General features: G+C 39.1%; 1 protein-coding gene across 4 annotated transcripts in view; it reads right to left on the minus strand.

Annotated features, from left to right (window-relative positions):
* Positions 1-1,077: 1,077 nt before the first annotated feature.
* Positions 1,078-13,819, minus strand: part of Ubx (Ultrabithorax) — a 99,959-nt gene continuing 87,217 nt past the window's right edge. For all 4 annotated transcript variants that reach the window (XM_018000540.2, XM_018000543.2, XM_018000541.2 and 1 more), the window contains one exon: positions 1,078-3,512. In XM_018000540.2, the coding sequence (XP_017856029.1) occupies positions 3,208-3,512 (305 nt within the window). In that variant the 3' untranslated portion in view covers positions 1,078-3,207. The remainder of the gene's footprint in view (positions 3,513-13,819) is intronic.

A 13,819-nucleotide genomic window follows, 5' to 3' on the forward strand; every position in this document is an offset into this window, starting at 1 on the left:
AGCATTTAAAATTCGATATACTGTGCATTGGTAAGAGTATGAATTGATATTGTTAAGTGCTAAAACAAGTTTTCAGAAGTAGATGCTCAGCGCATCTAGAATTTTAAAGAGATTATCAGCGCTATTTGAGGATTTAAGAGAAGCCTCTCTTATAAATGTACTTAACAAAAGTTTATCAATTTATGCAAAAACTTTAATTTATGTAAACTTAATATTATTTAAAATTTTACAATAAGTAAATAGTAGTAAATACAGATATTCAGTTTTTTCATAGTCTTCAACTACTAATAAAAACAACTTTTTTTTATTATTTACGTACCCACATATTTGAAAATATTTATTGCATTTAATTTATCTATAAAATCAGAAACTGTTTAAATGCATTTCACACATTTTATATAAATGCAAACTATCGATATGAACCAACATGCGCTGAACGATGAATGCCATTCATGCAAGGTGGATGAACTAGTTGGTGGCGCTACCTACCGGCCAGTAGAACAACTAAGCACACTGACATCATACAGCAGTCAGCTGTTGCTAGCCTGTGCCAAGCCGAGCATATTGAGCACTAGATGGCGCTATTGTGTGCCGCCATCTGTGTGCCGCATTTAAGATAATTCAAAGTTCTCGAGTTTTCAATTAAATTTGTATTTATTTTATTTTGTTTACCACATTCTCACTGGTTGTTTTTCCATTTATTTAAAGTACGTATATTTTATATTGATAATTTACAACTTACGGATCTAACATAGAATGGCGTTAAATTAGAATTACATAGTATGCGAGTACAAACGATTGGATTACCCTACACAAAATGACAATAGAAGTTTCGCTCTCTGAATTGTGTGTTTTTTATTTTATTATTTATTAATTTTTTTTTCGGGTATTGCTTGCTCCGTTTATACATGAGTTAGGTTAGGAGTAGAAAAAACATTATTAATGTCAATTAGGTTGTGAGGCTCTGGTGAGGGGTCAAGTAAAGAAAGCCACAAGAATGTACAATAATCGTAATGTAGTGTTTTATTAATACATATACATAAAACACACACGCTTATGTATGTGTATTACACAAGTAAGTAGTAGGTAAGTTTGTAGAGTGAAATAAATTCTAACGCTGACGCGCTCCGTTCCATTTTTTACGTATATCCGTTGCTACGACAATTCACATTTAATTCATTAAGTATTGTATTTTTAGCATCTGATTTATTATTATTATTATTACTTTTTTTTTAAATTTTGTTTTTGTTCTTTTTTTAGGGGAGTGGGGTGGGGGGCTGGTTGGTGCTGGGCCTCTCTTAGCCAAGTATGCCGCGCTTCTTCTTCATCTTTCATCTTTGTATATATATTTACGTATATGTTTCATTTAAAATCTATAACATTTAACTTATCTCTTACGTACTGTCATCTCTTTTCCTTTTATTTTCTCTTATTTTTCTTGCAAATATTCTCTTATTGTTGTTCATTTATACTCGGTTGCATGTAAAATACATGAATATAAATATATATTTATTTATATATATGTATGTATATATAGAGATTTATGTATATATATTTATCTGTTGAACCTTATGCGCTAATTACGTATACATCTTGTGAAGGTTGCTTGGTTAGCCCTTAAGTGAATCGAACTGAAAATAGTATCTCGAGCACAGCTCGGTTGCGCTATCGATAGTCGACCGTCGATAGTCGATTATCGATTATGTTATCGGTCTGGGTAGCATCTCTATTCAACTTACGAACAATTAACGAAAACGAGATCAAAAGCAATTTCGCATGCACAATAAACGGGGCCGCAAGTACGACCCGATAATATCGAAGAACTCTAAGCTCTATAATTCTAGGTGGAGACGAAAGGAAACAACAAAAATTGCAACTAAAATAATAACACAATTCATTCATTCGTTTTTCTTTGATTTTTTTTTTTTTTTTAGATTTTTTCAAAACCAATAATTTATTTGTTTTGCCGTAGCAAAAGTTTTGTTTTTGTTTTTCTGCTTTGTTGTTGTCAGATAATCTCATAAACGCTTTTCATTAAACTAAACATAATAAAAATAGGATTTAATTTAGTTTAAAAAAACTTTAAAAATTACTTAAAGAAAACAGCTTCACGTTTGTTGTTGTTTGTTTGTGGTTTGTTGTTTGTTGTTTGTGTTGTTGTTGCACGCTTAAAAAGCCTTAGACGAAAACTAAACAAATTAATTTAAAATTAAACAAAGTTAACTAAAATTGCATTAATTTTAAGCACGAACTATACACATTGTTTTTATTATAATAATTCTCTCGTTTTAAGTTATTTATTTACCTTTCTATTATTCAATTTTCGTTTTTATTTTTATTTATATATATATATATATTTTTTTTTTTTTTAAATATACTTTTACTTTGCTAACAAATTCTATTTATATTTAAGTTAAATTTTCAATAGTTTTGTTTTAAGTATTTTTTTTTTACTTTTTTTTTAATTATTTACTTTTTTAGTGTTGAATTTCAATTGGTTTAAAAACGCGCCTTACAAAAATTCATATCAACAGAATTTAATAATTACCCTTTAACATTTTGAGTATTTATTTTGATTTTCGAAACACTTTTTTATTCGAATGAAATAATATAATTTAAACATAGCAGTAAGCAACAAAGGGGATTTTTTTTTTTTAATTTGTTTTTGTTTTCTCTTTTTCTTCATATTTGTTTTGTGTGGAACAGGGACAACATGTGAACAGAATTTTTGAAAAATAAATTTGTTGCTCGTTTAAAACATAAATCTTACGCGGGCAAACAATTTTCAAATTTAAGTTTTATTTTACTTCTAACACTCTTTGTGGAATTTAAATTAAATTTGTATTTTGTATTCGTATGCATAAAGTTACGTATGTATGTATCTAGGTAAGTAGATTTCTTGTGTTCTTTCAACTACTTTTATATTCAATTTGTATTTTTTAGTTTTTTGTTTATGTTTTTATTTTTATTTTCCTTTTGTTTTGTTTTTCATTTACTTAGAGTCTACGAAATTGATTTGTAATTTTTGTTGCCGTTTGCTGCTTTACGTATTTTCGGTTGCTTTTCAAACAATTTGAAATAGTTGCTTTATATATACCATACAATATCAATATGATTATTGAATTATCGAATTAATTTAAGTTAAGTAAATGGTTTATTTGTTACAATATTGTTGCACTGGATGGGATGCAGCAAGTTGAATTCGTTCTAGTTCTGATCTAAATGGCCGCCCTGCACAGCCGCCGCCGCGGCCGCTGCTGCCGCTGCCTTTTGCGCCTGCGCTTGCTTCTCCTGCTCGTTGAGTTCCTTGATCGCCTGGATCTCCTTTTTCAACTTCATTCGTCGATTCTGGAACCAGATCTTAATTTGTCGCTCTGTCAAACACAGCGCGTGCGCCATCTCGATTCTCCGTCTGCGGGTCAGATAGTGATTCGTGTGGAACTCCTTCTCCAGCTCGAGCGTCTGGTAGCGGGTGTATGTCTGTCGGCCGCGTCTCCTCAGACCGTTTGTGCCTGTTGAACACAAGTGAAATAATAAATTAGTCAAGTTTCAATGGACATTGAATGCTAAATTCCACATATTCAGATGCAATGACAAAGCAAGAAAGTTAACTTAAAGCTATAACACTGAAATAGCCTATACTCTAGTTATGCAGGGTATTCAAATGCATTGAATAACCAAGTCAGCGAGTGTGGGTTCAATTGCCTCATTTGGCTCGTTTATAAACATTTCAACAGCCATATTAAATTGAAAAATCATTTCGCAAAATTTGCAACAAAGATCATTTGTTTTTTGATGTCTTTAGTTTTTGTTGCTTTTTTGTCGTTGTCAAAAACATAAATATAAATTTTTCAGCAACGATCAGCAACATTTTGACGTAGGCTGGCAACAAGAAACCCAAACAAAACACAACAGCAAAAAAATACATTTCATTTTTATGGCCAATGGCTGCTGGCTCTTAGCTCTTAGCTCTTGGCTCTCAGCTCTTGGCTCTTAGCGGTTGCCTGTTGGCAAGCCCGTGGCTTGCAGTTGCAGTTGCAGTTGCTGTAGCTTTACTTGTTGTTGTATCTGTTTCTTGGGCGCAGAGATCGTTACTTTAAATTGAACGTTTGCTGCTGTGCTGCCGCCAAGCGACGTTCAAGCGGTTGTCAGTTGAGCTGCATGTTGCATGCCGCATGCCGCACGCTGCACTCGGCATATGCTGACTGGCAGCCTTTCAGTTGTCTGCCACTTAAATTGCAGTTATGCCATTGTAATGCAACTTTAATTGGCCAACCACAAAAGTCGCCAACAGCACATGGAATGTGTTTGCGCTTTAACAGTTCTCTCTCTCTCTCTCTCTCGCTATCATTCTCTCTACCTCTCTCTGTCTCTCGTTTTGTAGGCTTTGCTATTCTGCCGTGTTAATCTCTGATTTTAAATATTTATGAAGTTTAATTTGCCTCAAGTGCAATAACTCAATTTTATGTGCACACAGACACACTCACACACACACATGCACACATGCACACACACGCATTCTCGACTGCATTATGCACAATCAGAAGAGCACAAGAGCTGGAGAGATTTTATCAGCTACTCCACTCTCCATTCGACCGGCTGCCAATGGACAATGTTAAGTAACTTTCGCATTTTATTGGGGCGGTTTGAGTCTGGGCCTTGCCTGAGCAGCCCGGCCCGGCCCGGCCTGGCAAAATGTTAAGTTAAATATTATGAGCATTTATTATGTTATAAATTTGGCCTAAAGGTATTAACAAATTTATGCCGACACGAAAGTCATAAAGTGAAAACGCATTTATCTTTCACATTGGCCCATGTACGAGTATTCCAGCCAGCGAGCTGTCTTCGTTTGTGTGCACGAGCCTGTGCATGTGTATGTGTGCATGTGCCCAGACACACGTTAAATAAATGGCGAGAAAATTTTATAGACAATAAAAATGATATGAAAATAAAATATCCACCATGCAACAAAGAAATTATCTACTTATATGCGCAGTCGAAATAAATAATTTCTTATTTTATTTTATATTTTATACAAACATTTATTTAATTGGCAACAGCGCACATCGACAACAAAATATATAAACATTTACATACATTTTATGGAAATTTGTGCATTTTGTGTCTTATCTGATATGGGAGGAAGAGACATGTCGTCAGATTGATGGCATAATAACAGTTACTTATCAGAGCATTTTGATATATGTATATATATTATGTTATAGTCATGCTTGAGCTTGTACAACAATGAAAACATAATTTAAGCAATTTCACAGCATTTAAACTATTTAACATATGTTGAATTATCATTGATTTACTTAGAGCCAATTAAATGTGAAATCTCAGCTGAATATGGGTAAATAATTGTATTTCTGTTCAATTTATTTATGTATTTATTTTATTTTATTTTTGTATTTATTTATTTATTTTTTATTACTTGAATAAACTAAGAATTCTTTCGTTCAATCATTTATATTGTTATCTAAATTTATTATTATTTATTTTATCATTTATTATTCAAAAATATTATATTACAACATATATGAACTTAATATTTTCTCACAGTTCATAAACAGCATATTTTCAATTTAAGTTTATGCTCCAACATTCTAAAGTTCCTTAACTCCCCTCGCGCTGTCTTCGAATGCAAAAAACACAAATGAAATGGCAACCCGTAAGCGCATAAATAAATTTATTTAGCACTAAACCTGTTTGCTGATTAACTTAAGTCTCAGCGCTTCACTTGGCCAGCCCCCTCGGCCTTTCTCTAGCGCCATCTCTTTCACTCGACTATTCGCTGGCTCACTCACTCACGCGCTGGCTGGCTGACTGCTTGGTTGGTTGCTTGGAGTCCTGGCGCATGTCCTGTGCCACTGGAATACATCACGCTGAGGTTAGCAAAAGTTTCATTTTATTTAGGAGGCAACCGGCAAGCAGGCGGCTCCCGAGTCGCTTCCTGCCAGTACGTGCGTTGAGCTCAACAATTTTAAATGGAATTTGTCACGCGCCTGCCACAGAGCCCCCAGCACCGCTGACCCCTAATGCTACCCCTACAATACAGATATATATATATATATATATATATATATATATATATTTATATATATATGGACAGATATATATATGCAAAAATAAACTTTTTACCAAAGTTTGCTTCTATATATATATATTTTTTTTTTTTTCAGCTTTGGCTTATTTTTTTTTAGGGGCTCAGTTTTTTCTTCAGTGCTGGCCAAGTTTAAAATTTATTATGCGAAAAAGTGCGAAATTCATTTTGCTGCCGCGCTCTTCTTCTTCTTCCTTTGCTAGTGCTGCTGTTGCTGCCACGTCTCCTGCTGCGCCGCGCCATTTTCTTTTGTAGACTTTCGGAGCATTTTTGTGTATTTCTAAGTACATAATTTAAATGCTGGCATGTGGAATAGAGATAGGGATAGGGATAGAGATAGGGATAGGGGGCACAGCGGGGCAGGACTTCAACTAGACAATAAAACTTTCTATGGCAAGGCGCGAAATTTTTTTAGATTATTTAGACGAGTGCCAGCATTAGAGCGAAGGGGAAATGCGAAGTTGGGGAGCGCCATTGTCTACTGGAGTCTTAGGGGCGCACTCGTATATCTATCTGCCTTTGAGATACAATTTCAAGGTTCTGTCTACGCGGCTGATGGCTGATTTTGGTTCTCATTTGAGCGCGGGGCGCGGAAGCAGCGCTACTTGCCGGGTAGCAGCTGCGCCCATACGGCGTACGCCCAGTACGTGTTGTATTTTTTAACTTAAATTCCTGCGGGATTTAAAGTTTTGACAGTTTACGTGTTTGCCTGTGCAGCGAACTTTGTACCAAGCCCGAGCGCCCAAAAGGCAAGAAAGAAAGATACAAAAAAAAAAAAAAAAAAGAAAGAAAAACGAAGTAGAGCCCACGTCTTTGGCCAACTGCCACACACAGTAGCTACATCTCACTCACTCTGCTGTCGTGTGCATCTCTCTCTCTCTCTCTCTCACACACTCTCTCTGTTTGTATCCCACCCCTGGTCGAGACGTTGCCAATAAATCTCCAGGTGACGGTGACTCCATGTTGCATGCGGCGCATCGTGTGATCTATGCTTCTATTATAACTATTTATATACACAGATACACGACTACAGATACAGATACAGACACAGGCACACGCACCAGCAGTGCGCATGTGTGTGCCATACATACAGTTATATACAGGCTGGCGGGCAACTACTTATATCTAATTCGATTTCCCAGCTCCCAATGCCAATGGCTCCCCTAAACGCTACCTGGACACCTCCTCTCCTCTCCTCTCCTCTCCACCCCCTTGCTCTAATTTATGCTTTGTTTTGTCGTCGCTGTTGCCTTTGCCGGCACATAAAATTGTCACGCACGCGCCCGCCACTGGCCCAAAAACCGGAGAAGAATCCATCGCGGAGCACGTCTCGACCAGGGTCTGAGAGTACTGTGATAATCAGGCAACGGTTTCGGTGCGTAATTCGCGGGAATTACAAACGCTTAGCTGGAAAAGGGTTGAGCAGAGCAGCCATAGTTGAGTTGAGTTATAGAAGATAAGAGATCAGAACAGAGATTATAAGAAAAGTTATCGAATCTACTTGAATTGAGTTCTGGTTCTGCAGAGATTATAGAATAAATATTCATATTCCGACTAAAATGAGATTCTTATATAAATATTCAAATTCAATTTTTAATTAGCTATTATTGTCTTCTCTTTGCATTTATATAAAAATTATGATTTGAGTCGAGCACGTAAATTAATAGAAAGACAACTTCAGTCGTTCGCTTCAGCGGGTCAATGGGGATTCTCGTCCTGCTGCCTCGCCAACTGGTCTCAAGGCCAGGCGCAGAAGCTGTGCGAAAGCAGCTCAGCCGGAAATTGTTTGACAGAAACCCTTCGTTGCCATGAGGCTCGCACGCATACAAACAAAATACGAAATCAATACAAAATCGATTGATTGAGTGTGTGATGGCCCGCCCCTCTTCCCTTTGCCCATTCCGATTTCTACAACGCACGCATTTTGCTCGCAATTTAATTAAATCTATTCTTGTGCGTGTCGCTCGTGGGCGTGTTTTCACCTTATAAGGTGTACATATGTGTATGTATATGTGTTCGTAGCTAGAGTGTCGATAAAACAATTAAAGTGCGACGCACAAAAGCCGCAGAAAATCAAGCCGAAAGCTGATTGCGAGACGGAAAACTAATTTTCCGCACTGCCAATCGAGTTGCACTAAATCTGTCAATTAAATTGGCCGCAGGGAGTGCGATTCCCGGTGCGTATGGAACGGGTGGGTGGCCAAGTGGCTGAGTGGCTGAGTGGGTGGGGTTAGCCGCTGTTTTCTCAGACGTGATTATGGTCTATGCCTATGCCGATGTCTCCCTACTGAATATTGATGTTTGCGGTGGCAAATGCGCAATTGAGTTGCAATTGCGAACACGAACGCAATCTTCGAGATACACGATGTCGCCTGTATGCGTGTGTATGTGTGTGGTTTTCAAATTTTGAGCTACACGTTTGGGGTGTGCACAGCTGCATAGACACAGGCACACACACACATACACACACATACACACACACACACACACACGCATACACCTTGCAACTGCATCTTGCGGATATGCAGGCAAACAATCGGAATTTCAATTTTTCTCCAACTCATATCCTTGCAACAGTAGCAGGCAATCAGCTTTTAATTGCACACACACACACACACACACACGCACGCACACACATGCACAGAGCTATCTGCATATCTAGGGGGAGCTCTGCTGACACTTTGGTAATTGACTTTGTTTGAGTTTGGCGATTTATACCAGACCTATAGAACGAGGCACTTGAAAGCCAAACCAAACCCGAAACCCCAAACCCCATGCCCAATTCCTCATTCTTTCTTATTCCCAGCTCGGGCTTACTGCATTCTCATGGACCCGCAATGATGTGCCAAAGATGATTAAGCGTGCGTATATGAGCGCATTAAAGTGCCTTTCAAATTATCTGAAACTGGGCATAATTGTGGCCCTGAAAATGCACTTTGTCGAGGCGATGGAGCTGGAGCTATAGTTGGAGCTGCTCGTGCTTCATTTCGCTGGAGAAATTGCCGCTGCGATAAAATCAGCTTAACGAACGGGCTTAGGGCTCAGCTTCTTTTTGGGGCAACTGCAGCTCACGCATTCTTTTCTCTTATTTTGCTTTATCATTGTTTCTTTTTTTTTTTTTTTTTTTGGCAATTTGAAGGTGCAAGCGCAACGCTCAATGGCCGCCTGATAGGGGGAAGGGGGTTGATTGCAGTGCAAACTGGTTTTCATGGCATGGCGGCAGCCGGTGCTCACGCATGCGCAGGACACGCGGACAAACACTTGGCCGGACAGACATTTTGCTCGTCATTAAAATAATTCATTGCCCGAGCTGCCGTTGCAACAGGTAGCCTCCTGTGCACGACCAGACCAACGGGTGATCAGTGAGCAGCGATCAACAATGATCAGCGGATGAGAGGCAGAGGCAGAGGCAGAAGCCCAGGCCGAGGCCCAGACAGAGGGTTAAAAGAAGTGCAGCCCTGCATTTAGTTTTGAGTTATGCATTGAAGCTTTTACGGTACTGCAATTTAATGAAGTTCATTATAAACGTTGACTGAAGCAGCCAAACAGCAGCAGAAGCGAGAGAGAGAGAGAGAGAGAGAGAGAAAGACAGAGAGTCAGAGGTTAAGAGAGTTGATTACTTAGTCTACTATATAAAATATACATCTCAATTAAAAAAATATATATATATTTATATATATATTAAAACATAAGTCTGTATATTTCTGTATATTTATTGTTATCTAAACATAAAATTAAAGAAAAAGAAAACTAAATATATATACAAATAAATCTGTATATTACGCTCTACATCACATAAAAATATGTATATACAAAAAAAAAAAAAAAAAATAAAAAATAAATAAATATATAAATAAAATAATAATAATAATAAAATAAAATAAATAAATAAATAATAATATAATAATAATATAGAAATAAATCCGTATATTCTTATCTATGTATATTCAATAAAAATATATACGAATAAAAAAAAAAATAATAAAAATATGTATAAAAATAAATCTGTTCATTTCGTTCCATTTCACATAAAAATTAACACATTTGAATCTATAAATCAACAATGCATCATAGAAAAAATATCGATGATTATGATTCAATCTATTGGCTCTTGGGCACATCTTGAATCAATCTTGACAAAACTAAGCGCATATTGTCTAGAGTTCATCTTGAATACGGGCCTAATCAAATTCATGCATGACTGAACTCGTGAGGTCGTATGTTATAAATTTTTCCATTAAGTTGTAGGTTTCACTATCGAGGCGTATGCGAACCCGGAATGAATTGGCCGCCATGTTACGGCAATTAAAAATACATTTTGGATAGACAATGAATACATCACAAATTTATTGTCGCTGCTTGAATATGTCTGCTTTGTAGCATGGCTATATTGGATTGTGTTGGGTTGTATAATAATTCCATCATTGGTTGACTGACGCTCCAGATGACGACTGACCCAGTGGCCGGGCCGAGGCTGCTTCGAAGCGTCGAAGCTGAACAAAAAGCGCTGCGGGCTTATCTTAATAGCTCAATTAATGAGAGCCGTGAAACGCCCCAACAAAATTCGAGAAATAGAATCACAAAATAGAAACCGAGACAGAAACAGAAACAGAAACAGAGGCGAACACAAAAAGCCGAATTTGAACACGCAACACGCCATTTCCATATTTCCATAGATTTTGTAGATATAGAGATACTGAAACAAGAGATACACACATACATGTATAGCCGATAGATAGAGATGGATGGGCATGTGTGAGTGCGTGGAACGCCTTCTGCTGTCGTGCCTTCATTTAAATAATCAACGACTCTATTTTGGCTCGATTCCATGGACGAGCGACAGCCGGCGGGACGCGCCGAGATATATCTACAAATTCAACGAGCGACTCTGAACAGCTCCCAGATGCGACGGGGCAGAAGCAGGAGAGCGTTTTGAGCGAAGAGACGCGACTACAAAAATGAAGTTATTCGGCAGCAGGCAGATCAAGCGCCAAATCCAAAGACCAAACTCGATGTCGGACATTATAAATAAATAAATAAGTGGCACGATGTCAAGCTGTTTCATATCGTGAGGCAGCATCGCCAGCAGAGGCGGCAGCAGCTGCTCGGGTATGGAGCCGGGCAGGGAGGCTGGCAAAGACGATGATGATGTTGATGTTGATGTGGCCAGTGTCCAGTTTTGGCAGCGATATATTTTCAATTTCAGACTTCATTAGACAAAAACTAAAAACGCACAAATACAGCAACAAGAGCAACAACGTTTTAGCTCTGACGTAATCGACAGCTCTTGATGACTATCTGGGAGAGTTATGGGAGCTGCTAGAAGCGGAAATGTGCAACATTTCCGCAGGCTCTTCAAATGTTGTTGCCCAATAAAAATCAACGCAAGTGTCAAGCATAAATTACACTGTGCAACAAAATGGCGGCTCGAGCTGATAAGCGGCAGATGCGTTTATTTATGGAGCGAGAGTGTGAGCGGCAGCGGGAGCGAGAGGGGGGTTGAGCGTGCACGCAAGGCAATCTTTGAGATACATTCCGTATCTGTATCTTTTAATTGCGTTTGAGTGCGCCCCACTGATTTGACACGCCCACTCGCTTAACAGGCTGCCGTTTGGCTGCCTTTTTTTTTTGCCTTGTTTATCGTTTCAGAGAATCGCATCGAATGCGTTTTTAATTGCTTTTCCAATGCTGCTGCCAGCTGTGGCGGCCATTTGCAAAGACAACGCCACGCCGGCTTATCAGATGCCTCACGTGGCCCAGAAAGAGATTTTTAACTAGCTACAAATTTCATTTGAGCCATATAATTAGCTTAAAGCTCGCACACCTTAGCTCACGTTGCGCAGAAGAGTATGATGAGTATGAGTGTGTGTGTGTGTGTGTGTGTGTGAGGCAACTGCAACTTCATTAAGAGCACATAAAAGTAAACAAGCTAAAAGTGTCGGAATTTCACACATAATTGGCACTTGAAGTTTTATTTTTATTTGCCACCCAAAAACTAAACGACAAACTTATGGTCCAAATGTGTGGGAGAGCCACACAGCGAGCGAAAGAGAGGGAGAGAGAGACACTAATACAGTGAGAGGGGGAGAGAGAGGGAGTCTGTTGGTTTCGGGCTCAGAGCAGCTGCTCCCTGGCAAAAGCCAAACATTTCTTCTTGCTCTTCTTTCTCTGCTTTTATTTTCATTGTTTCTGCTGTTGCCCTGGGCAAAAGTGAAAGTTTAGTGCAACATTTCTTTTACAGTTTTTTTTTCTGTCCTTTTCGCGCGACTTTTTCAACTCGACGCTAGCCTGTGCCGCCTGTGACCCCTCCTCCCTGGAGCTGGCTGCTAGAACGTGTGAAACTAGCAGTTAATTTCGCTGGCTCCGACGTTCATATTCCTATTGCTGCAACCGATTCCTATTCGCAATCCTCTGCTTGTAGCCATTCCTGTCTCGTCCATTTTCGCAGCTTGCCTGCCACATTGACTCCACTGCGAGTGTGCATGTGTGTGTGTGTGTGTGTGTGTGTGTGTGTTGGTGTGTGTGCGAGTGCAGGCGAGTTTGTCGTTTGGAAGATTTATGCTCAAATTGCTTTTGCGCAAAATCAACAAAAAGCAGCCATAGACGACCAAAGGCACAGTGGGATGCATATGTATAAAAACACTTATAAATATTTCTGTTAATTTTTTTTTTTTTTTAATATATAATTTATAATATTTTATTTTTTTATTTTGTACATACATATGTATCTATGTATTTTATTTTTATATGTTTGCAATATATTTAATATCTTTTTTGACGTTCCTTTGCCAGCAAATTGAAGCATTTTTCAGCCTAATTTTTTCTGTGCAAATTTTCCTGCCCTCAACAATTTGAATCTGGCCCACTGTAGTCCACAGTGCACTTGCCGTGGCTCTCAATTTTTGGCCTCAGTGACGCAGTTGTTGCTGGCTGCGCACTTTTGTCATCGTGTTTCGTGTGTTTCGTAATCAATAACATTTTCGCAAGTGAATTACTTGCTATTGTTTTTTCCCCCTGCTGCACCACCCCCTGGCAATTCAGCAGGCCAACAATGCGCCAGCAGCAAGTGCTAAAGTTCAAAATTGTATTCGAGCTGCGTTGGCGTTGGCGTTGGCGTTGGAGCCCCCGCCACACTTTCTTTTATAGATTTATGATGCTTTATAATGAACTTGTAAAGTAATTATGCGCCGCGACGCGTTCATCCGTGTGCACCACCTTCGAGCACCACCCGGCCCATAACTCAGTGGCAACCCTTTTCAAAAAATGGCTGTCGTCTTTTTCGCGCGCGCGCGAGTATGTGAGATTTTTCACGGGGCATGGCAAACCCAGGGCAACCACCCAGCCACCACACGCCACCCACCGCTGCGTCTTGGGCCGCCGTTTACGCTTGTAATTACACGCTTCATTGTTGGCCTTTGCGCACACGGGCCAGGCATCTTCCTGGCCGCATCCTTGAGCCCGCTGCGGGAGGGAGGGGCGCGAAGGTTGGCTCCATTTTCATGTTGTTTCATCGCCTCACTTTGGTGTCGTATATCTCGTTTCTAATTGGGTTTCGTTGTGCGCTGAGCGCGCTAATGTCAACCTTGTTGTCTTGCCCACTCCCTGATTCAAAGCCAGAGTCAGAGCCAGAGCAGAGCAGAGCAGGAGCCAGCAGCAGTCCCTCTTCCAGTCTCGAGATTCACTTAGCTCATGCACATGCAAAACAAAACGTAC

The sequence above is a fragment of the Drosophila arizonae genome, chromosome 2 (assembly GCF_054131065.1).
Source record: "Drosophila arizonae isolate 15081-1271.41 chromosome 2, UAZ_ARI_1.0, whole genome shotgun sequence".
Lineage (NCBI taxonomy): Eukaryota > Metazoa > Arthropoda > Insecta > Diptera > Drosophilidae > Drosophila > Drosophila arizonae.